Source organism: Mustela putorius, unplaced genomic scaffold, assembly GCF_011764305.1.
Source record: "Mustela putorius furo isolate JIRA1106 unplaced genomic scaffold, ASM1176430v1.1 tig00003850_pilon_pilon_pilon, whole genome shotgun sequence".
Classification (NCBI taxonomy): Eukaryota; Metazoa; Chordata; class Mammalia; order Carnivora; family Mustelidae; genus Mustela; species Mustela putorius.
This window is the reverse complement of record NW_025422002.1, coordinates 5,484,278-5,511,348: the sequence shown is the minus strand read 5'-3', so window position 1 is coordinate 5,511,348 and position 27,071 is coordinate 5,484,278. Positions and strand designations below refer to the sequence as shown.

General features: G+C 47.5%; 1 protein-coding gene across 9 annotated transcripts in view; it reads right to left on the bottom strand.

The window, feature by feature from the left end:
* Positions 1-27,071, bottom strand: part of ITPR1 (inositol 1,4,5-trisphosphate receptor type 1) — a 327,143-nt gene that overhangs the window by 48,670 nt on the left and 251,402 nt on the right. For all 9 annotated transcript variants that reach the window (XM_013054016.2, XM_004738411.3, XM_004738412.3 and 6 more), the window contains 9 exons: positions 25,939-26,119; positions 23,725-23,978; positions 17,244-17,444; positions 15,571-15,681; positions 13,832-13,927; positions 11,247-11,369; positions 10,076-10,180; positions 6,872-7,064; positions 251-373 (listed from right to left, as the gene is read on the bottom strand). In XM_013054016.2, the coding sequence (XP_012909470.1) occupies positions 251-373; positions 6,872-7,064; positions 10,076-10,180; positions 11,247-11,369; positions 13,832-13,927; positions 15,571-15,681; positions 17,244-17,444; positions 23,725-23,978; positions 25,939-26,119 (1,387 nt within the window). The remainder of the gene's footprint in view (positions 1-250; positions 374-6,871; positions 7,065-10,075; positions 10,181-11,246; positions 11,370-13,831; positions 13,928-15,570; positions 15,682-17,243; positions 17,445-23,724; positions 23,979-25,938; positions 26,120-27,071) is intronic.

Here is a 27,071-nt window from a genome sequence, read left to right as displayed (position 1 = left end):
TCGCTTACAGATTTCAGAGTGTACAGCTTCTCTTTCTTTCCTGGCAGATAAATGTGGACACACCATTTACATTCTTCTAAGTGAGATTGAAAACTGAGTCTGTGGTGAAAGCTACAATCTCAACTTGTCTGAACTGGGTGAGTGAGATCCCATAATATTGCACCGACACTTCCAGGGACCATACTGAAGATGCAAGTCACAAGCTTCCTGCTGCTTCTCATAGTTTTCTTGAAATTAAAAATGTGGGTACCTCCTCGGACTCCTTTAAATGGGTAGAAAAACGCCACAAGCAGGTTCATCAGGACGGCCAAGTTAAATGAAATGCTGCTCCAGAAAGACATGTTTCGGGCACACCAATACAGAACGGGCTGGGCTGTGAAAACAAAGATCAGGCCATGTCAGGTTTGAGGCCGCCGGTCAGAAGGCTGGGAATCCCACCCGCCCTTCCTCCCGCTCTGCCCCACAAGCCCACTTTTGTTCCCAGTTTTTACCACAGCAGTAAAAAATGATCATTTGTTTTGAGGTTGACTCATAGGCTCATAACGACATCAGATTGGTTTATTTCTGTTTGGAGTACTTACTGGAACAGAAGATGTATTTGGGGACAAGGGAGAGAAGAAAAGGAGAAAAGTTGGAACATCTGAAAGACGCTGCATGCCCCGGTCGACGCCACCAGTTATGGAATCTGGGGTTGCCCAGAGTTCAGGCACTGAATCCTCAGCCCTTCCAGGGCTCTGGGACCAAAGGAAATGCCCGGAGAGGCCCAAGAACTTAGGGAGCCTTTTGGAAGTGCGGGGCTCCAGCTGGAGGGACACACAGCACTCAGAGTTGGCCCAGCAGGGCCCCAGGCTAGGGAGGCTACCATTTCCACACTCCTTTGCTCAATCAAAATCCTCCACTAATTCACCGGTGCCTAAAAGCTAGACAATGATGCCTTTCCTGACATCGAGCCATTTTCTGTTTTCCTGAAGTCTGACGATCACGCGGGGGCCAGGGGAACTACGGGAGGGAGTTGCCGACTGGGTAGTCAGCAGCAGCTAAGTTCCCATTCCCAAAGGCTACAGTAGAGAAAGGATGTGGTACCAAAGCCATCACCGAGGGGTGAGAGACACTTTGCATATTGCTGCCGTCTGATTCTGTAGTCCCCTAGAGGTCACACCCTGCTGGCCAGGCATGTTCCGTTAGAACAACAAGCCTCTGGCCACACCACATGTGGTGGTGCTCCTGAATTTGTCTCCTGTGGTGCTTAGGGTGATGCTCAAAAATAGATGTGGTAGGCATAATTCCAGCCTCCACGCCAGAAGCAGAGTTTCCAAAAGACGGTCTCCTTTCACATGATCTCCCTCCAAAGAAGTATGGAGTATGGGAGAACTGGTCTCTATGGCATGTTTCTCTTCCCCAGTGAAGTCATCACTTAACTTTAGGACTGCAGCCAAGGACAAATGCAATGGCCCTATAATGACGCCTAGAGCAGCAGCCAAATCTTTGAAAGCTTCTCTCCAAAATAAAGTTATGCCACAATTAAACAGAGCCTTGGGTAATTTAATAATTGCTCATTTCATGTTTGCACTTGGAAACAGGAAATGTTTCCAAATTCTAGATGTTTAGAGCTATGAGCACCTAATTTAAAATCTCTCATTTTTAAAATGAGGGAAACTGAGGCCCAGCCCCTAGGGGGTGGAAGCTGTGGAGATCTCATCACCCAGGTCAGTGATCCTGTGCAGTCAGACAAGGCTAAAGGTAAGTGGCTCATCTCCTCACCCCGTAGACGAACTGAGCAGGATTCAACCTCCAGTAACAATTAACTTTTTTTTTTTTTTTAAAGTTAATTGCCGAAACAAATTTAAGATGAGAAATCATCTGCTCTGGAAACAATAGCTACTGGTGTTTCTTCTGGGACTGAAGCCCATTTCTGATCTGGAAATGGAAACTCCACAAGAGACAGGTGGCAAGCATGGCAAAGGGCTGGTAACGGTCGAAGCTGAGTGGTGGGTGCAATGGGATTTAGAATATCCTCTCCCCATTAGCGTCAGTATAGAAAGCTCGTATGAGATCAAAGAAAAACAGGAAATGGCAAAGCTCAGCGCTGGTCTACGTAAGCCAGAACTCTCTTCAAGGGGGTTCTCAATATCAAATATAACAGGAGCTACTATAGGACGCTTTCATATAATTGTAATAAATGGCCCTTAAGCACGGCATAGAGTTCACAAATAAATCTGTATTTATAAAGTTAACATACTTAAATATGATGAACAAATACTCTGTCCTTCAAATCAACTGGGTATCTGTCCTGGTGCAAAAAGACCCTTAAAGACCAACCTTGACACACACTGTCTTCTATTTCCCGCGTGTCATCTAAATTTCCAGACTCTTCTCCTACTTCCCTTCCCCAGATACACCACCTTCACATCCCAGTCTAGTAATGGGCTCCCTGGACATCTGCCACCCCTCCTCCAGCCTCTGTGCACTGTCCCCACGGAGGCTTAAAAGTATGTCCACAAAGTCTTCGATGCTCTGCTCTTCGAGAGGTACAGCTCAATCCCCCTCCCTATGAGTGTGGGACGGACTTAATTACTGCTCCCGGGAGAATACAGAAGTGACGGGCATGCTTCCTGACATTCGGTCATAAGACGCACTGCAGCATCCTCCGTGCACACACACGCTCACCCTCTCCTCGGTCATCTGCTCCGAGGACACAGTCCGCCATGTAGTGAGGAACTCCAGCAGCCCTACAGGGGGGCCCGTATGGAGAAGAAGTGAGGCCTTCCAGCAGCAGCCACATAAGCAAACAGAAAGTGGGTCCTCTGGGTACACCCAGCCTTCAGATGAAGAGGCCCTGGCTGCCAACTTGACAGCAAAACCCTGAGTCAGAACCGCCCAACTAAGCTGCTCCCAAACTCCGGGGCCCTGAGAGACTGTGAGGACCTAAATACTTACTGTTGGAAGCCACTAAGTTTTGAGGCCATTTATTCTACAGCAATATAACACAACGGATATACCCTGTGTGAGGGGAAAATAGTAATACCCCCGAAGAGGTCCACATCCTCATTTTCAGAATCAAATATGTTACCTTTCGTGGGAAAAGGGACTTCATAGATGTGATAAAGGAAGGATCTGGAGATGGGGAAATGATCCCCAATTATCCAGGGGGCCCAGCATAATCATAAACACCCTTAAAAGTGAAGGAAGGGTGTGGGAGTGTCGAGGCAGAGTCATGCAGCGTGCGAAAGCCTCTCCTGGCCACGGGTGGCTTTGCAGATGGAGGAAGAAACCAGGAGCCAAGGAGTGCAGGAAGACCCTGGACGCCGGAAAACAAAGCTAGAGCCTCCAGAAGGCCGGCAGTCCTGCCAACATCTTGATATTAGTCCAGTGAGAGCCTCTGTACATTTCTGGCCTTGAAAACTCTAAGATAGTAGATGTATGTTGTCATAAGCCTTCAAGTTTGTGGGACTCTCTCAGAGTAGCAAGAGGAAATGAGTATGCCTTCTCTTCCCCTGAACTCTCAGGCCTATGTTTGTCCAAGTCCTATCAGTCCTTCCAGATGCTGTTCAGATGCCACCTTTTCTCAGAAGCTTCTCTTTCCCACACTTCCAGAGCATGTCACTGCTTAATTACAGCCCTGCTCCTCATCAGTCGCCTCAATTACAACCGCTTAAAGATATCCTGTGTTGCCTGCCCCCATCAGGTTCACACAGGAAGGAATCACAGCTTACATACTGTTGAACCCCTCCCAACTATACTTTGTAGCATATTTTCTACTTATTAAGGATACAAGTTGGAGGGATCAATACACCTGTTACATCACAGCAAAAAGACAGACGCCATGACCCCAGTAAGACAGGTCAGTCCAATGACCTACACCCCAGAGCACTTCTTGGTCATCCCCTTTCCTAGCCTCTGTGTCTGTTCTTCTGAGGGAACAAGGCCTTGCTGGGGGACCTGGACTCTGTGTATATAAAAAACAGAATTCTCCAGCTGTTTGGATGGGTGTGATAACCAGGAGGGAAAACCCCAAGCAGGAAAAGGTCAGTAAATGCAATTCTGCCTCAATTTCCTCTTTTACTATCTTCTCATTTTCCTAGCCCAGAGTGTTCACTTCCCCGGGGCTGGGAACTTCAGGAGAAGGAGTCAGAGAGACATGGGTGAGAGAGCATGTGAGCACACTGGAGGTGGTGTACGTGTGTGTGCGCGCATGTGCGTGCGTGTACGCAAGTTCTGTAAGAGGAGCAGGGAAGGTGGCTTCGGGAGAGCTTAGGAACTGACGATCTTAATATCTGCAGAAGCAATTACTAAGTGACCTCAGTCTTAGACAGACTTGGCTTTATATCTGAGCCCTGGCTACAGACGTACCAAAGCACAGGTGATTCTGCGATACTTTTGGGAAAAGGGAAAGCAGCTTCAGGAATAAAGCAGCATTTTCCCCCCTGCAGATTTATTAGGAGAGAAATCAGCTACTTAGAGGGAAAAACGTATTTCACTTTAATTGCACTTCTGATGAGTACATTTCTCCCCTCCCTAAATATGCATATCATGTTTAATTCAGTTACTGTTTTCAGTTTCTCTCCTACCAGCAGATAGCTTTGAAGCCAATTAAAATCTTTCAGTTGACAACTATAGCTGTATTTAAGCTTTACTGAAGTAAAAACTGTTTCTGAAACAAAGGTGGACTCAATAAGAGAAGGTATTAGCTACAATGCAACGTAAATCTTGAAATGACGACACAGCGGCTCAGCAATCAATCAACCTCAATTCCCCACCGTCTAGGCAAGGGTCTGGGAGCTGGAAGTCGTCTGCTCAGGACCATGCAGCCAGGGTGGCAGGAGTGGAATGCGAGTGAGGTCCCCACCTCTGGGGGCTGAGGTCTTCCCACTGTGCCTGGCTCAGGGCAATGTCTCAGAACGAGAGATTACAAATTACCTCACCCCAGCAAGAAGAGGTGAGACCCCCTCTGTCAGTTCCCAAGCCTCTTGGAGAGCCTCTACAGTATTGATCTCTTTTTTAGAGGCTCTCAGAGTTGGCAGGATGACTCTATCTCACCAGTCTCAATAGACCCGCACACGGACAAGAGTGAAATCACAGGGGTAGCAGCCACGGCGGAGGCCTGCATATGTGAGCTCAGGATTCTCCCTTGAAGCTGGAATCCCAGACAGCCCCAGCCAACCTAACGGCTGAAAATGTAAGAGTACAAAATGGATGCGGTCTATGTCCACCTTGTTTTTGGTATTTTTTCTTTCCCTGTTCACCTGAGCATTATGCTGTGCAGATGTTCAAGGCTGCTCACGCTAGAGCAGCAGGAGCCTACACAAAGTCCACAGCAGGCCACAAGGACACACTGTATTGGGCAGAAGTGTGCCCTCAATCTTCCAGGGTCCCTACCAAGGGGGACACGCAAGCTGTTCTGCTAAAGGCCTCCGGGTCCCGCTCTCTGTCAGTCACCTGACTGGGTGAGGAATGGGTTTTGGCTCCAGAAGCATTTTCTTTTTCTCTTCTTTTCACAATTCTATGTTTAAGTAATCTCTACACTCAACATGGGGTTCGAACTCACGACCCTGAGATCAAGAGTCATAAGCTCTAGCTATCAAGGCAGCCAGGTTCTCCCCAGGAAACATCTACCATTTTAAAGATTTATTTGTCAGACAGAGAGAGAGAGAAAGAGAGAGAGAAAGAGATATAGGGAGCACACAAGCGAGGGGAGTGGGAAGCAGAGGGAGAAGCAGGCTCTCCGCCGAGCAGAGAGCCTGACGCAGGATTCAATCCCAGGACCCTGGGATCATGACCTGAGCTGAAGGCAGAATGAGCCACCCAGGCATCCCCAAAACTTCTAATGTTTTAAAGTGCTGGATGAGGAGATAGCCCTTAGAGATGAGTGAGAATGCTGGGGGGTGGAGGTGTGGTAAAGAACAGGGCCCCTGGCCAATGTGTACATACGCCCCACTTTGCCACTAGCCAGACCCGAGGGGCAGGGAAGTAGGGAGAAAAATGGCGAGGTGGAAGGAGGGTGCCGTGAGGGATGCTGGTCCGTTCTGCCTGGGTTGGTGGGAGGCAGGAAGAAGACAGAGCTCCCGGAAAGTGATCTCCAACACAGCTTCCCCTCCCACCGCCCTGCCCCGCAGAAAGAGCCCAAAAGATCACAACTGTAGCTGGAATCCAGGGTTTCAAAGAGAAAACCTGCCTCCTGACTACGAGACAGAAATAAAGCACGATCCTTTCTAAGTTGGTTACAACAGTTGGCGCGGAGGGTACTGTCAGTGCTGAGGGATCCCATTAAAATCCTAATGAAAACCAGGCGCTGAGCAGCCCTCAGGGACAGCCCTTATTAAAAGTGTTTGAGATGGGTAATTTCAAGCCGCCGGGCCGGGCAATGCAGTGGGACTCGCTGGCGAGTGATGGTGCGTTTTATGTGGCAAACGGTTCCGCTGCCTATAAAATGACGCTGGAGTCCAAAACCCAAGTCACTCTGCATAAAAGGGGGAGACCGGTGTCTTTGGAGCCGGAGAGCTAACGCATGAGCTGTCAAGCTGGCTCAATTTCCTGCTTAAGGGCACCATCCTGTGAGCTCAAAGCCTGGCCTTTTCTCCCTTCCTTTTATTTCCTACAACAAGATACCAAAAAAGGACATTCTGGAAGTCTTCCACAGAGCTCTCCAACCCAATCTCATCAAATGGGGCACGAAGGGAGGTGCCTCCCTGAGGCTAGAGCCCACTTCTCAGCTACCAAGGTGTCTGGGTCTGCCCAGTGCTCAGAGGCAGACGTTAGGCTCGCCCTGCTCCTGCTGGAGAGTCGCCCTCCACCATCGGGCGGGGCTCCTGAAAACCCAGGATGGCGTGCCCCCCCACCCCCCGGCCCGAGGCGTCATGCGCCACAGACCCACCTCGCAGTTTCTTCTGCCAGTTCATTTCATTGAAGAGGTCCTCGGACCGCAGGAAGAAGTCATTGATCTTGCTGCCTTGCTCGTCCCTCTCTGTAGTGTAGTATATCCGCAGTTTCGACTCCTTGGTTAGGAATTCACATATGCTGGGCACAGGGAACACAATCTGTTCCATGGTTCGGTCTAATCGGACGATCTAGGGTGAGAGAATGGAGGAGCTCCGACAGTCATCCTCAGGAACCTTTCACTAGGGGTCTTCACTAAGGTCACGGGCTCGGTGCTCAAGACTGAGTGTAACACAAAGCTCTTCCTGCGTCTTCTCAGATCTTAGAGCCCCCCGATGGGGCCATGTCTCTCCCATTTATATAAAAACCAGTTTGGGAAAGTCTTTAAGAGTTGGTTGTTTTTTTTTTGTTTGTTTTTTAAAGATTTTCCATTTATTTATTTGACAGAGAGAAATCACAAGTAGGCAGAGAGGCAGGCAGAGAGAGAGAGGGAAGCAGGCTCCCTGCTGAGCAGAGAGCCCAATGCGGGACTCGATCCCAGGACCCTGAGATCATGACCTGAGCTGAAGGCAGAGGCTTTAACCCACTGAGCCACCCAGGTGCCCCAAGAGTTGGTTGTTTTGTTTTAACTTGAGACCCATTAATTTTACCATGACTAACTTTTGCCTCCAAAACTTAAAACTGTGTTTTGTGTACATATCCAGATGACGGGGCTGCGCCTGTCCAACAGAACTCTGTACCGAGGGAATGGTTCCGTGTCTGAACACCTGCCCCGCGTGACTGGTGCCACTGACCCTCTCCATATTTAATTTTAATTCAAACAGCCACACGTGGCTAACGACGACCATACCGGAGGGTGCAACACTGGACTGTGGGACAAACCTCACTAAAACTTCTCCGATAGCAAAATTAGTTGTTGTTGTAGTTTCCCTAAATAGGAACTTTAGAAAGAGACCCTTGGTTCATCCAGTTGCACTGTCCTCCTGTCTTACTCGTCACGGCATCTAAAGTGCGCAGCGCGTGAGCTAGTCTGGCTGCTTCACACGGGGGTAGTGCTCAGTGCCCTTTAAAGCAGCTTTGTTGGGTCCCAGAGTGGACACCTCCCAGGTGTTCTCCATGACCTTCCCAGCATGGGTCGGTTTCTGGACAGGAGGCAGTCTGGTGAGGATGGTTCAAGTTCTAGGATACTTAGTCACCATCCTGGGGGGGGGGGTAGGGATTTCAAAAGGGGTTCAGGTCACAGTACCACTGGGGCTTGGCCTTTATTCTTCCTCCCCAGAGGATGGAAAAGTCAGGTGAATCCCAGGGCCTATGCCCTCTTCCAGAAGATCTGGTTCTCACACTCTTCAACACTTTTATCCCCTGACACAGCAAGAGAGGTGACTCTGGTCAAGTCTTAGTGGCAAGCTCTCTCAGATGTGTGAGAGGTTCCCATGACCCTATGTCTATAAATTCTGGGAGACGTGGTCTTTAGACCAGTGGTTCCCGAATCTAGCGGAATATCAGGTTACAGGAAGCTTCACTGTCATACTGATTCTGGTCCCTCAGTCAACCTCATGTAACTGGAACTGTGGTGTGGGGATTGGTGACTAGAGCGTTCTCATGAACCAGGTTCCCCCAGGTGACACTGTCGTCCAGACAGGCTCAGGAACCAACTCTGCAGTCTCCTGCTGGCAAGAGCCTGCCTGTTTACATAGTTGGGTGGGCCCTGGATCTCCCTAAGCTGAAGGGATAGGATATAAGACGTGTTTCTGGAATCCAGAGGGAAAGAAGGAGGCTTCTTGGCAAGAACTGAGTCCCAGACTCCAGGGCTACACAGCCTAACTGTGGAGAGCGAAGGAAGCCCCAGGGAGTAACAGGGTGTTCTCTGGCTTTGCATAGGTAATTCCCTCAGGAAAGTGGAAGAAATAGGCGGCTAGCCAACGGCAGGATTTGAGAGCCAGCAACACCATGCCTGGCCATGTCTCTCCATAATTTAGTATTTGCCCTCACCTCATTTTCAGGAGACTTAAAACTGGGAGGACACATTCCAATCCTTCCCCACCTCTAACAGGTCAGGTGACTTTGTTCACACCTCTTAACTAGAGTAAGCTTCAGCCTTCTCTCCAGTGGATGAAGGAGCTCTGACATCCTATGCTGCAAACACCTACAGCTTGTCCTTTAAGGGCCCCATAAATCAGAGCTGGCTCTGCCACCAAGCTTCTCATCATTAACAATAAATCAAGGGTACTTGCCCACATGCACTGCCATGATCAACTCATCAGTAAGGTGACGCATTTTATTAGAATAGTCCAGACACACTTGAGACATCAGGCAAGAAAATATTCCTAGGAAGTCTTCATCCTGAACATTTAATATGGCCCAAAGGAGTCTGGTAGCCCTTCAAAATCTTTGTTCTGACACGGATATTGAATTTGTGCCCTTTCTTAGCTAATCAGGGCACACCACCCCTTACTGCCCAGAGCCTGGAGACAGAACGCTGTGTTCAACGCAGGTAACAAAATGCGCCATGGGCTCTGGGGTCAGCCAGGCCTGGATTACACACAGTTCCGGCTCAGGCACTGCTCGCTGGGCCAATGACACACCCTCTCTGAATCTTCTTTCAATGTCTCCCCATCTGCTAAGGGCAAGATGGTCCCAGTTAGGTCACAGAGAGTGAGTAAGGTATGCTGTGTGTATGTGCATTTAATGCGAATCTGACCGCCCCACTCCTGTGCAGAACTCTCCCGTGGTTCCACATGGCTCTTCCCGATAAACCCAGACTTCTTGCCAGGAAGGCAGAGAGGATTCCGTAGGACCTGAGCTGCCTGTCCTGCCCTCCCTGCTGCTCACTGAATGTCAGCTCCTTACCCTCCCCTAGTGTCCCCTTCCACAGCCTCCAGTTGTTACTTCCATGTCAGCAAAGCCCTTCCTTCTAGGCTCTGCCTGTTTGACTCTGCATTTTCCTAAGTTCTGCGCTTGGCCGTCATTCTTCAGGACAGGCCTCTCTGACCATCAGAGTCTCCAGCAGGTCACTCTGGAAGGACCCTCTGGAAGGTCCCTCCCTTTCTTATAATACCTTCTACTTGTCCTCACGGCCTGGTCAGAATTCATACCCAACATGCTGGGGCTCAGAAGAATGACTATGCGCCCACCCCAGCACAGGGCAAAACCCAGAGCAGGCCCTTGCCACAGGCCCGCGCTCAGTTCCTGCTGCCTTTACCTCTATCTGGGCTGTGTGCTTGGCATAAAACTCCAGAGCTTCGTCCCCATCCACTTGGCCTCCAGGTTTCAGCATGGTCTGAAGTTCTTTGTTATGCCGAGCCAACTAGAACAAAGACAGAAAACCAGGGAGTCACCATCCCTTTGCAATAGGCACGCACGCGCTCCTTTCCGGCCTTTCCGGGGTATAAAGAATGCGTTCTAACCTGCGGCAAGGTGAAGGGCAAAGGCGGCAAGAGGCCGCTGAGTTCCAGCAAGGTGCGTTCCGCGCGCGGCTAGTTTGGGAGCTCGGCAGAACAGCCTGAAAAGCTCAGGCCCACGAGAGGTCCCTCTTTCCCCCAACGTTTTTAGCCAGGCGGGAGGGTGATGGGGTTTTCTGTACAGCCACATGGAGTCTCCATTCAGAATGTTCCCAAGCCCTGTCAGTGGCTAAACACGGGCCGTGGAAGAGATGAGGGGCAGGAGCCTGTTTTCTATCCTTCCGCCGGCACGCCGTGGTGGGGCATACCTACCCCTGCCCGGCACCGTCGCTGCTCTAGCCCTCATTCCCGCACCTCAGCGAGGTGAAGGGGACAGGAAGCATAAGCCTGCCGCAGAGTTACAAGCTGCCCACACACCTCAGCAAGCTCAAGGCACATCAACCTCCAGAAAAAGAAAGTGTCTTCAAAAGCCCAGCCACTTGGGAAGAGTTATGAAACAGGGCATTTCGGTGCCAGGGCAGGAAGCATAACTACACCCCCCGAAAAACAAACAAAAAGAAGTCATAATGACAAGTCAGTCCCCCAAGATTTTTAAATGTGATAGGCAAGGCAGCTGAGGTTTATTTCTTCAGATTGTTAAGACAGACTCATCAATATTTATGAAAAGCCCGAGTCCTTTCAGCTGTCTCCAAAGACAGCCATAAACCATCCAAGTGTCAGGACTCAGTGCGAAGGCCTTTGAGCAGCGCGGGGATTTCCAAGGACGTGATGCTACTGTGGGAAAACGGAAGCCCTGGAACTCAGTACACTGGGTCAGGCTGTCACTAGTACCTGGGAGCCACATTATCAAGCGCAGACACAGCCCGAGGTTAAAACCGTAAAGGAAAAGCAAGTTGAAGCACACGTTCACCTTGGAATGCCGGCACCGAGGGCCAGCGACATCTGGCGCCGGGACCTAGGGAGAGGTCCTACCTGATGAGCCAGTATGTAGATGTTGTGTCCTACGTTCCTGGGGGAGGCGGCTCCGTCCTCGCCATTCTCTCCATCCTCAAATTCCACCTCACCTTGCATGTAGGCTTTCTTGATCACTTCCACCTGCAAGAATGGTCAAAGGAATACAGCTCCTGTTCCAAGGACGACCCACCCACGACCGACACCCACAGGCCACCTGTCTCCAGGGGCAGACAGTGCCCAGGAATCTCAGCACTCTTTCCTGTCAGGTTACTGACCCAGCCTCAGAATCCTTCTCAACACTGCCACAGGCTGTCCCTACCAATCAGCTTCCAGTGACATGATAAATGAAACCCACGTGTGCTGTAGCCGGACCAAGGGCTATTCTGTCCCCTTAGGAGGGGACAAGGGTTATAAAAGTTTCTGGAAACAACAAAATAAGACATAAATGTAGACTAGAAGCCAGACTTTTCCTGTCTCTACATTTCCTCCTGCCATGTCTCCCCAGCTCCCAACCTTTGCCATCTCAGGAAAAACCAGTAAGAAATCCACTAGCCTTTAGGCAGAGCTGGTCAAACTATTACCTCTGATTCCACAGATACCTCTGATACCTCTCCGACCCTACTCCATGTAAAAATAACATCTACCAAGGTCTTTGTATATGTCAAGCACTGTGTAAGTATTTTAATATTTTTTGAGGGGGGAATTTAATGCTCATAAACATTTTAGGAAGTGTCAAAGATTGCCTTTTATTATGGATGAGGCAACAGAGAAGTTTCATTTCAGAGAAGGGCATTCCTAAAATGATCTGCTACTGAGCTGAGATTCGATCTCGAATCTGCTACAGAGGACCCATGCATGTTGCTTATTTCACCCTGCAAGGACATTTCCTAGAGCATTTCTGTACCTGTCTTACTGGTTTAGTCTACCTCGGTGCCCAATGCAGGGCCAGGGGGCTGGGTCTGCTCGTTTCTTAATCTTTACCTGGATTCCCAGCACAATGCCTTGGACAAAGTCGGGCCGGGCCAATGTGCATCCCATGAACAAATCATTGGAGATTTAATCATTCAAAGAATAAGAACAAAATGCTTTCAACCCCTAAGTTGAAGGGAAAATTAATCATTTTCTTTGATGATTCAGAGGGCATCTCAGCCTTCTGCATTGCCACAAGGCTATTCCCTGGAGTTATTTTTCATGATCCCAGAGCAAGCATGCAGAGGGCCACACAATTCTGTACTGACATCAGGGCAGGCCCTGAAAGTAATTTTAGAGAAAGATCCTTGAGATTCTTGCTTTCTAGCTGGATTCCCTGTTAGTTCTAATACCAAACTGAACAGGCAATATATTACATGGGTTGTGGGGGCCGGAATATACATGTATGTGCACACACATACACACAGGCTTATGTGCAGGGGTGTCCTGGACAAGGGTGCTTCTTTTCTACGTGGATTCTTAGAACCACGTTTGTTCCAGGAAGCCTCTGACTCCTCCCATGAGCTGGGAATGATGTTTTCCAACCACAAAGGGGCATCCCCCCACCAAGATGGAGGCATGTTATTGGTCCATGAGAGTTGGAACAGGGTCTCTGTGAAGTCATTCTGTCCCTACTCACAAGGGACACCTCGAGCCCCCCCAACCCCCGGTTACATAAGCTATTATGTAAACTCAGAGAGGGCGTCCATCTCAGGCTGAGAACTCACTCCTGACCTCAGAGATCAAAGAGCTGGGCTCACTGTTAACTTTATTTCAAGGAATACATGAAGGGACTTTAGCCTGGTCCCTGATGCACACAGGTCACCAGGCGACAGAAAAGTTTTTGTGCCCTCATTTAGTGCTGTCAGTGTGGGAAAAGTCCCAACAGAGTTCTGTCCTCAGCTCATTTCAGTGTCTCTGAGAGCTGCCTGTCTCACAGGTTGCAGCACCGACCTCCACCCTGGAAGTCACAGCCCATTGTGAATATCACCCAGCAAAAATAAACAAGATTTGTGTTTTCTTTGAACAAACCAAAAACAAAAACCCAAGACATCAGCACCCAAGAAACACTCTTCTGCTGCCCAGACTATTGGCCCCAAGAAGTGATGGGGATCCTTTAGCTCTGGATGCAGACAGGGCACAGAGAGCAGCAGCAAAGGAGGAAGGAGGAGGAAGGAGCTATAGTTCACTGCAGGCGCTGTGCTGGGGCCGGATGCCAACCGTCTCGTCTAGCCTCCAAAGCCACCCTCTGGCCTACAGGATATTATCATCTTCCTTTTAGGGGAGGAGGAAACTGTGGCTTAGAGCGGTCAAGTGCCCGCCCAAGGTGACCAGGCACAAAGGGAAAGCCGTGGACCTGAACTCCAGGTTGCCAGGTTCCCCAGCCCACTCACTGCCCTGGCTCCCTGGAGGGGAAACGGGAGGTGAAGGTGGCTGCCGTCCGTGGCTGTGTCACTCACTCGAAGCACTACTTCACTTCTCTGGTCCAGTCAGAGGCCTGAGTCTGAGGTTCTCTTTACACTTCTGGTTCTTTGGCCTCTTTAGAAAACTCAAGGCAGCAAGTTCTCTCCTGCCGCAAACCCTGCTCTGCCTGTGTCTCGTGTCACGGCCAGGGGACTCGCCATCAAACTCACCAGTTCCTTCGGCCTCATGTTATAGAGGATCCTCTCCGCGTTCTCGCTGTCGTGCCTGCTCTCCATGATGGCCAGCAGCAACTTGGAAGCATTGTTCTAATTGGACAAACAAAGGGAGGAGACAGTGGAGAGGAGCGGCCTGGGGTGGCTGGCCCGAATGCGTGCGCCCAGTTGAGGCAAGCGCTGCATGCTGGCCGGACAGACTGACATCTCATCCCACAGGAGAGCCACGGGTTTAGCACAGCCAAAGCCACCTGCACGCGAGAGGGAATGTGCTGCTGCAGACCCCAAACTGTAAATGCAGGTTCTGCTTTGGGTCTCGGAGGAACATGCTTGCTTGGGCATGGTTTCTCCTTAACATTATTGACACAATTCCTAGTGGAAACTGGGAAGTTAAAGATGTGTGCTTGTGGGCGTGTGGGCACTCTCATGATGCCAGGGGTCAGGGAGAACCTGCTGGATGGATCCATGATGCCTTTAGGACAGATGTCCCTTTAAACCTTGTTCTTTAGCCTCGCAGGGCAGAGGAGGTAGGTAATTAAGGTAATTCTGCCCTTTCTTAAAATATTACTATCAGCTCTCATAATCCCTAATACTATAATCAGAGTACAGATGACACTAGTTAGACAAAATGACCCAAAGGAGCACTGTATGTGTGCCAAACCCTAATTTCCCATTTTATTCCAAGTTTTCATGTGCCCACGCCCTGAACTTCTTGGCTTGACCTCCTTTTAGGTCCTGGGTCTAGGATACCCTGCATGCTTCTTTGTATACAGGATTAGAAAGGTCTTACTATTTTGCATAAGAGGGGGCAGTATTTGTTTCCTCCCCAAGTATGGGTCACGGCAATTCACTCAGGAGGCTGTGCCATCCACGGTGGCTTTTTAGAGCACACAAATTTCTATCATAATCCACAGATTCCTGGATTAGTTGAAAAAGTCACTGAAAAGACTGAACAGTAGCACATAAAATTTTGTTCATTTCAGGTTCTCATCATATAAATCCTAATAAATGGGAACCAGGCACATGAGCCTGAATTAATGTTCAAGTCACTTCTACAACTTGTCAAAGGAATTAAAAATAGCACACCCACCAAAACACCCATTTAAATCATACCCACAAATCAACTATCAATTTGGACTCTCCGTTCTAAATACTAAAGGAAAAATAAAAATAATTGTGTAATTCCTGTGGGCTTCTGTGTTAACACCTTCCCTAATGATCTTTCTTTCCCATGATACTGTTCAAGCATTAAACACAAATCAGCTTTTCAGCTAAACCCTGCAGTTGCAGGCAATTCTGTGACAATGACAAAGTGCTCACTGCTGTGTATGGGTGTGAGAGAGGACGGATCTCAACACTCCCCGACATGGGAAAGGTTAAAAAGGAAATGTGCTCAGTGAGGCAAACACGGTCTGAAATACACTTTGGACAGCAAGAGGTCTTTGGACTCCTAAAGAATCTTTGGAAACCCTAAATACGAATGAGGGTTTTCTTTTTGGGCGATAGAGGAGTAAGAAATCAACATCAGAAGTGGTATCCTGTCCTGAGACCCTTATTTGGAGGGGAAACCTGAAGTTTTGCATTTTTTAGTCAGAACTTACAAAAAGGATCATTCATTTAGTCTAAGAGAGCTGCCTGTATTTAGTTCATAACATTGACTGTATCGTGTGCAGAGGCAAAACACAAAAGTGACTATTTCGACATGCTACTGTCTTTTGCTTTCATTTCCTACTTGCCTTCAGTTCTAATACAAGGTCCATCCTCTTCTTTCCCAAAGGATTGATGTCATTAAGGATCAGGGCTGTGATGATGTCAATGCCGTTGGATTCATGGGTGGCTATGCAGTTCTGAGGAAACACACACACACACACACACACACACACACACACAAATTTACAGAAGTGCTGGTCATAAATCAGATGTCAAAAGCCAACAGGCTGAACTGCTATTTCAACACAATGCTTGCCACTCCCAGTAATGTCTCTAGGGGAGAGCTGCAAATTTTCCGTGAGAAAGTGGTAAAAAATAAAAGACAGATGAAAATCGCTAGTTTCAGAATTAACAGTAAACAGCAGGAAAGTCCCCATGCACTGTAACTGATAAATTGGTCGTGTCTAATCCAAAGAGTGCCGTAAAGTTGGCTTTTGTTCTTAAGGGAAAATACGGCGTGTGACTGATTCTGAGTTCTGAGACCTGTTTTCCCCTTTAAAGGTGTGTTCCATTCTCTCTACATCACTTGGTTTTCGTATTGCATGCTTTTGCTTAAGGCTGAAGCCTGGAAAGCAAGTTTCCGGCTTAATTCACACAATACCAAAATTAATCATCTTCCCCCAGGTAAGGTTCCCACTTGCAGCAGAATCCACTTCAGTATGTGCCTTTTAACAGACCTCTGTTTGGCAGAAAAGCAAACTTGTGGTTAAAAGGAAATTCACTTAGATGTTAGAGCCTTTTCTCCCAAGCCGGTTGTAATTTTTTTGTTCCTTTTCATTTTAACTTTGACTACACCATCTGTCTCATCAGTGAACCAAGGGAGGAAAGTAGATCCAACACATGCTAACCTCGTATTTATAGCCAACTATGACCAGGTGCGTGGTACACAATGAGTTGTCCCTTTGGTCAGCCATTCTTCTCTCCTGAGCGAAGGTCTTGGCCTTGCTCCCCAAGTAACACAGCATACCACACCTTCCCTGTCAAGTGAGTTTGCAGCTGGCAATTTCAGTGCTAGTCTACCCCCTTCAACCAGAGTAGAGCCAAAATTTGAGTTGAAAGTCATAATTACCTTAGAATCAATGCAAAAACTCACAAAGTCTACAATACATCACGGATAAGTAATGAACATTCTACTTAAGGAATGGTTGGTTACTTTTCTCAAAATCTACTTCTTGAGAGGCCAACATTAAGACTAATGGGCCTTTCTTTTCTCTAAATGTCTTTGGTGTTAAAATCTCAACTGAACATTTTCTCATGTTGTTGAAGCTGTCTTGTCCATAGCAAGGTTTCTCTCTCCAGCTAGGTATAAGCCTTTTTCTGTTAAGTAGCCACTGTTTGAGTCTTTTCTAGCATTTAAAATTGAGCCCAGGCCTCTGGTCTTCACTGAACTCCAACTTCATTATCTACCCTTAGTCAAGTTAGTCAAATTTGGACATTCAAACCAAATCAAGCCAAGACATACCATGGCACGCATGGAGACCAAGGACAGTACCACCAATGCCTAGGATTAGATCAAGTCCTGAAGCACAATAAAGTACCATAGCTCCTTCTTGACTGCTGGAGAAGATCTCTAGTTCTAGTGACTTCTTAGGCCAACAGGCAAATGTTATATGACTTCTGAACTAGTTCCTGTCAACAGCATTTCTAAAATGGTGAACCTCTTTTTTTTTTCTCCAGCCCCAAATAAAAATGGAGATACCTGGTTCTCATGGCATGGTCCTTGACAGTATTCGGTCAGACTTTCCAGGGTCTGGTTGATGAGGGCGACGTTCTTTTCATTTATATAGAGCCCGAGAAGACCAAGACCTCCAGTCGTGCTTCCACAAATACAGTCCAGGAACTGCAGCGTCTCACACACCAAATTGTAGTTGGTCTTGTTATTTTGGCAACGAAGGAAGTTCTACAATTGGGCAGTGCCCAGAATGAGGGAGCAAAGTCAAAAAGGAGAGGGAAAAGGTCATTTAATGCTGCCAATTTGCTGGTGTCTAATTGGTGGATGCCCTGAATTGATTAGCAATTATGCAGAGAGATGGAGCACTGGAGGAAAGAGTAAGCCCCCATGCTGGTCAACTGGGGACCTTGGTCTATGGCAATGGCCACCAAACAATGTAGCTTATTCTCCAAGTGCTTTTCTATGTGAGGCTGTGGAGGAGGGCTCCTCTTGGACAGAAACCTAAAACCATTTTGAGTTCTCCTTTCTCTTGTTTCCCACTCCAGCCCATGCCCCTCCCACCAGGTATTGGGTTCAGAAGCATTTGACATTTCAAAGGGCAATGTTTATGTTTGAAAGATGGTGGTGTGGTCTGGATGCTGGATGCCAACAGCCAAGCATTAGGGATATTTCATCACAAAATAAGGTGTTTATAGGCTGACTTAAGCCCACTGCCATGGCAGAAACCTTGGTTATCTTTTTTTCGCCATTTCCATTAATTATTATAGGAAGGAGCAAGAAGGAGTAAATGTCTGTGTGCTTGTGTGCATGTGCTCAAATTTATGTTCTCCCACTAAATCTGTAATGTTAACGGGAAACATAAGAGCAGGTACTTCCTCAATAAAATCAAGCAAACCACAGTCAACCACCTCAGAAAGCAGAGTCTATTTTGATGAAGAGGAGATTTTTGTCAGAGATTCTTTTTAAAATCTCTTTTTAAAAAGAAGGAAAAATTAACCACAAAAATTCTTTAAAGCAGTTATAAAAGTTGGATCTTTAGCATAGAAGACAGTACTATAAAAAGATAGAAGCAAAATATAAAATAAATGTGACCTTCGACATGGCAATTCCACTTGTATAAAAGAATGACCTCTATTCACAAAGAACATACTGGATGTTCACTACCAATTGCACTGTTTTCAACAGTGAAGAACTGGAAGCAACCTAAGTGTCCATCAGTGGGGGAGCAAATATAGTACACCAACATCATTCAATATTACAATTTAGAAACACTAATATGTGTCAATATGGAAAGATCTTTAGGGCATACTGTTAAAAGATAAGAAAACCAAAAAGGCAAATAATGGATGAGTATGTATACACTCCTCCCATCCAGATACACAGAAGAGTGACTGGAAAGTTACCAGCCAACCCATTGGTTCACTGTCCGAACCAACAATAGTTCTCTCTGGGTAGAGAGGTAGGGATGGGGAGAAGAATAAATTTTTTTAACTAACATCTTCATTTGAACTTCTATAGAGAGAGTCTGTCTATTCATGTATTCCTTGTATCATTGAAGTATTTATAAATGTACAGATTACAAGCTGGTAACAAAGTTGAATGTTGGACCATCAAACCAACCATTTTGCCCTACTCTTCTAACTTAACTTTAATTCTTTATGCTCAAGTCTTCCTAACTAGTCTAAAAATTGAACCAACACTTGGGTAGGGGAAGGAGATGGAGGAAGGATAGATGATTTGAGACCGTGTGGTCATACGATGTCTGTCATACGATGATTGTTTTTCTCAGGGGCACAGGAAGCCATGGTAATCTTCCACAGCCACTCTTTAACCCAGTTCCTCAGGGAAGATGTTACCTATCTGGGGGCCTACCTGAGCCCCTCATCATGTAGAGAGGGAGGGAGAATTCTTCGGGAAGCAGATAGGAGAGAGCTTGGCTGTCTAAGGGTAAAATTCAAAGCATGGCTCTCCAAGCCAGTTGCCTCTCAAACTCACGTGTGACTGCTCCCACCATGTCTCCCCGTCTGCGCTCAGTGACATCACTGCTCCCACCATGCCCCCTTCTTCCACTCAGTGACATCACTGCTCCCACTAATGATGCCGCCCCTCTGCTCAGTGACATCACTGCTCCCACCATGCCCCTCTGCCAGGAAGCAATGTACTCCTTCCTACTCTTCATTCTATTCTTCTGGGGCTTCAGGCAAACTATTCTCTTCCTGTCATTCTCTCCCCATCTCTACCTTGATGAACTCATCTTCCTTTAGGATGGAGTCTCAGTCACTTGCTTCAGGAAGTCCTCCTGCGCCTCCATCCTGACTCCAGGGAGATCAGAGAATGGCACACACCTCTCTCACCCCTCCTTACACTTCAGGATGTGCTTATAGAAATGTCTGTCAGCTCCATCCAGGACCATGGTGATAGCACGGGGTGCCTGGTGGCTAGCACAGTGACTGGCGCATGCCAGGTGCTTCATAAACACTGGCTAAAATAATCTGAATTAAATTGAGTGGGTGGAGGAGAGGGGACTGGTGAAGTCCTCAAGCAAGTTGTGTTTCAGCTCCCCATGAAAAATAACTGGCCGCCCTCTCTTGAAAGCCTCTCCCATAGCTCATAGTTTTTGCAGTGTTAAGCCAGGATTCTCCCTTCCCCAGCTCAGATCCATTTCCTCCGTCCTCTGCAAAAACAGAGCGATGTCACTCACTAGGAGGCTCACAGGGACTCCTACATTCAGGGAATAGATTTCACCCTAAGCACACACTACCCTGCCTTGCTTAGGCTAGAGAAATCCTGTTCTTTTTGGGGTTTTCCTTGAAAGGACAGGGACCAAGTCGAGATGGGCGGACTGAGAAATGAAGAGACTTCAAGTCTGTTCTCATACAGTAGTTCTCAGCAGTAAGAGACCCGTGCTCCTTAACCCAGCTGCAAAGCAAAGGCAGCCCCTCAGGGGAAGGATGGAAAGCATAGGCAAAATGTCTCCAGAATAGTCCTTCCCAGTAAGTTTCTTCCTACTGTGGACAAAGCTTGTTTAAGGCAGCAGTTGGCTGTTTGGCAAAGTCAAAAGCAGTGGCCTTATCTCTACTAAACATTTACCAACAGTAAAGTGAAGGTTATAAATATGACAAGAGATGCTGGGCAACTTTGAAAGGCCGATTCCTTCTGTCATTGAGCTCACTGGTACTTCTTTACACCAGCGGGGCAGTAATGTCCTCATGAGGTCTTCTCCTCCCTTTGGTACACAAGCAAACCCTGAGCCAGAGAGCCACTGTCTGCTCTGGTATGCTGCCAAAATGGTGGCACTCAGAGTAGGTGACTTCCACTCAAAATTGTCATTTTGAGAATCAGATTTCTACAAATGTCATCCTATCAGAGCAATTTTACCAACACCTCAGTGTATGACATAGTGGGAGCCTTTAAAGATGATTCTAACCTTTACCCTTGAGAACCACTGGTTCGGATCACTGGTTTTCCAACTAGGCCCTGTAGGACCCAGGCGCATCCTTGGAAAGCACCGCCTCTCAGGGCTCTGGTAGGTAAGGGAGGAAAGGAAAGCTCTTGGGCACTGTAGTTTCTCCTCTGAGTAGAACAGCTCTGCTCTCATCTGCTTTACTTAGTACATTTCTGCATAAGATCTTAAACAAAGGATTCTGTGGCCAAAACCAAAAAAGCGTAAAACCACTGACTTGGATAATGCTTATGGTACTTTCAAAGATTAAGTTGCTAAGACTTTTTTTTTTTTTTTTTTAAAGCTGCTAAGACTTCTAAAAAATATATTAAAATATACTCTAGACTTCCCTTTCCCCCAGTACTCTTTTCCAGAGAGTGATGTGTTGGAGAATCAAATTTTGGAAGGAGTCATTGAATGGTGATTCTGTCCATGGGGTTCTTAGGGCCTTAGTTCAAAGGAAGCACTAAGGTACAGAACTAAAACTGTGAAGACTTCTAAACAAGAACTGGCAAATTCATGCAATGAAAGCCTTACTCTCCTTCTGCTGTGGACTCTGGGTACGACGGTAAAGAAGGGAAATCAAGGGTGTACTGTGAAGGAGGCAGAACAGGTCCATGAAAGCAGACCAGGCTTGAGAGCAAGGACGTCAGCACGGCCCCTCTGCCGGTCATGGAGGGAATCTACTGGAGGCAGCCTTCTCTTAGCTCAGAACCTGGCCGTTATCAGGTCCTCTGAGGAGTCTTCCTGGATAGGCACAGTAGGCTGGTTTGTGAACCCACAAAACCCCTCTGATGACACCACGACAGCCCTTGTCATGCTGCACAGCAATCTTGGGTTTCCCCGAGTGGATCCTGCCTGAGACTTGTTTCAGGGCAGGCGTGAGGTCTCTGTCACCACCAGTGCTGGGCACACAGCAGGTACTCACCCAGATGACGTACAGTCACGGTCTCAACCCACTTCCCTTTGGAGCCCAAGGTCGGTGGAGATCAGTGGCAGCAGGGGGGTGGGGGACAGTACAGGGCCCTGACCACCGAGCTCAGCCCAGAAATAGCTCCAGCAGCAGGGAGGTCCCCCCATCCACAGAGATGGCACAGTTGGCTTTGCCTTCCTGCTGGTGGGACAGCCTGGCTTTCCATGGTGTCATTCACACTCCCTTGGCCAGTCTCCCTCATGACTAATGGTGTACATATGGAAGGCGAGAGGGCACAGTTGGCCGGCAGACAGAGCACTAGCCACTGAGACCACAACCCATCCCTGGCTCTTTGAATCACAAATACTTTGTTCTACCCGGCTAGGCCTGGCAGTCCCAGGCCTGTGGATCTAGGGCCGATGTGGTCTACGTCTAAAGTTGGAATATTTGAGCAACAGGCAAGGAAAGAAAAACTAAGGGCTAAGATCCCACACTCAGACGTTGGGCGGGATCACGCAGGGAAGGTCAATGGAGGAGATGAATGACCAACAAAGTGGAAAAGAGCCCGATGGGTCTCATGCAAAAGTCTTTCATTTTTTTTAAATTTGGGCCAGATTTGGCTGATGGATGACCTTGGATATATCTGTCTTTTCAAACCTCAGGCTCTTCAGACCAATTTGATTAAAAATAAATACCAGTGCAGAAGTGGTTAATACTGCAGACTTTAGCCGGTTTTATTTCACTGTTCTGTCTTACTGTTTAACAATGTAATTTCTTACTCAACTTTTCCAGGCGTCGACTGTGTGGCAGGGTTGAAGCATGACTGATTCACAGTGGCTGCCCCGAAGGGTCTGGCCACAGGTGACGTGTGAAAGGCCATCACATCACCTGATGGATCAAGTCAGCAAGGCATATAATTTAAGACTGCACTTTTCTTTGCCACAGTTTCCTTTTCATACCATCATTATTCAAGTAACTGAACTACCACTGCCAACTTGTTTATTTTAGGAGGCAATATTCTATCTTAGTGGAGTTGTTCAGAGACACTTTCTTGTTAATCCTCAATCCCTTTTAGGCAGAGAGGGGTGTTTTTCCCAAAAGCCAGCAGCAAATCCAGGTAATGGCCAAGGACCTGGTGCTCCAGCATCCTTCCCCTGGGCAGTGATTGGCTCTACAGAAGCTATGCCCATTCAGTAGAAAGAAAATATCTCCGGGGCGCCTGGGTGGCTCAATCGGTTAAGCCTCTGCCTTCAGCTCAGGTTGTGATTTCAGGGTCCTGGGATCGAGTCCCACATTGGGCTCTCTGCTCAGCAGGGAGCAGCTTCACCTGCCCCCCTTGCTTGTACACATACACTCTCTCTATCAAATAAATAAAATCTTAAAAAAAGAAAAAGAAAAAGAAAGGAAGGAAGGAAGGAAGGAAGAAAGAGACATCTCTGGAATCTATCCTTAGTCCTTCCATCTAGGCTTTGCAGGTGGGGAACTTTTCAAGGAAGAAAATAAACTATCTTAATGTGGTGGTGGACCACACGAGCTCTACCACCAGATGGCCTGGGTTCAAGTCCTAGTTCTCTACTCCCTAACTATGTCCCCTGAACCTCAGTTCCCCCAACTACAAAATGAATATAATGATATCAGCAACACTTGGCATCCACAATATTCTAAGAACCTGATAAACCTTGGCCATCGATATCATCCCGATACCAATTAAAAAAGTAGACAAAAGATGTCTGGAATAATCAGTTCAACACATATATTTGAGCAGCTATTTGTGTAAAACCCTGGAAGGCCACGTCATTCATTCAACCAACACATATTTAAGTCGAACTTGCTACGTATCCGCTTTTCTAAGTCTAGTGTACGTAATCATTCATCCGTCCTGCGTCCATCCAAGTTTTACCTGCGTCCGCGGCAGCCTACCACCTGCACGCACACACAGGCACATACCCCCATTTCACTACATATGCAGGAGGCACCAAACTGGTGAGCAAGAGACTTGGCTCCTGTCCTGGGGGAGATGGTGGGGAAGACAGACAAATGGGTCAGCTGCCCAGAGGTCAGAACCATCCTGGGTTCTCAGCTCAAGGACGCTGGTAGAGGCGAGGGGAGCAGAGATGTCCGAGGAGCTGCAAGCCCCGGGGGCCAGCCCTCACCTGCAGGTCCCGGTTGTGGTTCTCGCACAGGAGCTGAAGGAACCGCAGGATGGGCTGCATGATGGTGATGACCGCACTCATCTCCAGCTCGTCCTTGGTCTTGTCTGCTGTGGCCTGGGCGCCTTCCCCAGACTGGTAGTGGTCGTCGGGGTCAGCCTCCCTCCGGAAGGTGCTGAAGGCTTTCCTGGTGGCAGCAGAGGCCTCCAGGAGCTGATCGCGGACCTCTTCCGTTATTTGCGTTGAGGGCTCTTTGGCTAGAATGCAAACAGAAGACACTCAATGTTTCTGAGTCCACAGGAGTCCTATTCACGGCACGAGAGAGAATGTTCCAAAAGGCAGGTTCTGATTTTCACTAGAAATCTTCAAGGTCGGACAAACACTTCTCTTAGTCCTTATGAAACTGGGTCATGCCCCCCCCACTCGCTTATGGCTCTGACATTGTATCTAAGCTTGCACTGTTTTAGAGGGAAAGTCTTAGTATTGGCTCCATCAGCCTCACAAATCTGTATGGCTCTGGGCCTCAGGGTCCTCATCTGCAAAGGGGAGAGAGGATCAGTGAATTCTACCTAGAGAAGCTTCTGAGAGAGTTGACATAACAAGGATCACAACTGTTAAGTCCCTGTTACTGTGGTGACAATAAGCTGAGCGCTTTCCACTAAGTACCAAGGCACTGTGTGTTACCTCATCGAACCCTCACGGTGACCCTGGAAGGCATCAGAGTGAGGAGTACGGTGCCCTGCAGCCAGTCTACCTGTGTTCAAAACCTACTCACTGCATAGCCTTAACAAGGACAAGTCAGTCTCCGCTCCTCAGTTTCCTCATCTGTAAAATGGGGGTAACAATTCTATCTCTTGTACAGGGTTAATTTCAGTTCCAAATCAAGTAAAGGATGAATAGTGCCTGGTTCATAGAAAGTACTTAGTAAATGTTAGCTTTTCTCCCTTTCTTTATTCCCTTTCTAGATCAGTGATTATAAAACTAGAGCTGACTTTGTGTTTACCCCCACCATGGGGACAATCAGCACACTCTGAGGACACTTCTAGTCTGTTGCAGGACACTTCTAGTCTACTGGTATCTATTGGGTAGAGGCCATACATGCTGTCAAACACCCCACAGCACACAGATTAGCCCCTCCAGTGACTCATCCTGCAGAGGCCAAATGTACTGTGGCTGAGAAACCCAGTTCTCAACTTAAAACAAGAGGCCCGTCGTGGCTCGTTAGCCTGTTCACAGCCATTAGACTTGAACACTGATGTATCTACCTACTTCCAAGTATGACTTCTCTGAGTAAGAGCATGAATGAACAACTTTAGAAACTTTCAAATAATTTCGAAAATATGGTTGAATTAGGTGACAAGTGATACATACCCAGTTTTGAAGTGTTTGTTTTTTTTTAAGATTTACTTATTTTTAATTATTTTTTTAAATTAACATATAATGTATTATTTGTTTCAGGGGTACAGGTCTGTGAATCACCGTCTTACACAATTCACAGCGCTCACCATAGCACATACCCTCCCCAATGTCCATCACGCAACCACCCCATCCCGCCCCCCCCCCCCCACTCCAGCAACCGTCAGTTTGTTTCCTGAGATTAGGAGTCTCTTGTGTTATGTCTCCCTCTCTGGTTTCACCTGGTTTCATTTTCCCTTCCCTTTCCCTACGATCCTCTGCCTTGTTTCTCAAATTTCTCCTATCAGTGAGATCATGTGATAATTGTCTTTCTCTGATTGACTTAGCTCCCTTAGCATAATACCCTCTAGTTCCATTCATGGCATTGCAAATAGCAAGATTTTGATACAGTGGAATATTATGCAGCCATTATTTATTTTAAAGAGGGAGAGAGAAAGAGAGCATGTGCATGAGAGAGCAAGAGGGAGAGGAGAGAGAGAATCTTAAGCAGACTCCCCACGGAGACTCAGGTGCTCCTAAGTTTGTGTCTTAACTTTCCCTACCATCGAATAGAAAATTATAGTAAAAGATTACAAATGGATTTCCTGCCAATAAAACCTTGAGCTTGACCAAGAAGAAGGTACATACAGCTTTTTACACAAGAAGAACGGCCAAACCACAGTTTGAGCAGTTCAGCTCTGCTTACTTGAGAAGAATTATATTGTAACCAGACTGGTCTGCTTCTCCTGAAAGCCTCAGGAAGAATAGTTTGGAGTCTGTAGGTCCAGCTGGTAGAAGGGCTGCACGCAGGGGAACACTTACCTTTTTTCCGGGATGGGGCGTCCCTGTCTACCTCATCATCTTTCTTTTTATTCCCCAAGTCACTGGTGTTCACGGTCACCGTTGCTTTGATTTCCTGCTGGGCCACCTTCATTCGGTCATAGAAGACTTTGAAGAATCTTTCTGACTTCTTGTCTTCTGTTAACCGGCAGAAAAAGGAGTGCTGCCGAGGAAAACCCACAGATTTTTCAACACTGTGACAGACCAGTGATCTAATCCCACTCAAGACACCAAAACCTCACAGAGATCCAAGCCAGCTGCAAAACTTCACAAATGGTCTAGGTTTGGACCAAAGTTGGTTCCATGCACTATCGTTCTCCAGATTGCACGCCCTGAGATTTTCTACACGGAGACTTTAACGCAGCCCGCCACAGGATATCTCTGATGGACAGTTACACAGGCTTGGGACACATTCTAAGGGGGGTGGTGGTGGGGAGAATCCAGCCTACTAAGAACAAGCACCTGCACACACCCCAAACAACTTCTTTAACAATGGAAACAAGATATTTCTGGTGATTACTGCAGGTTCTGTCATGTGTTGAAGGACTTCTGTGAGTCCCTCCACTGTGCACGGCCCTGTGAATACCTACAGACCAGTAAGACGTGCTGCCCACCCCTACACAGCTCCATACCAGGTCAGGGTGACAAGTTCGTAAGTAAAACAAAAATGTGTCAGTAATAAGTGCTCCAGAAGCTACACGGTTACATCCTAGAAGCACAGAGCTGGCAAGGATGCCAGTGGCCACAGTGATCCCAAAATCTTTGTGGAAAAGGTGATTTTCAAACCAGGTCTTGAAGGACAGGTAGAGAGTGGTTAGATGGAGAAGCTCCACGTTAACAGGTAGCTTGTCTCTTGGATGCACATTTGTTTTTGGGCCCACTGCAAGCAATAGTATACAATGTTGATGTAAAAACACAATATGGTGTCTCAACTTCATTTATGAGTATTCTCTTTTCACCCCTTTGCAAACACCACGCTGTTGTGAATTATTTACATAAAAATACAATACGGTCATTTCCAGAGGAATAAAACAAAGCTCCAAACAATGTATTTGCTTCTCCCGGTTGGATCTTTCTGCCAATTTCATATCCTCCCCCTTTTGGAAAGATGGCAT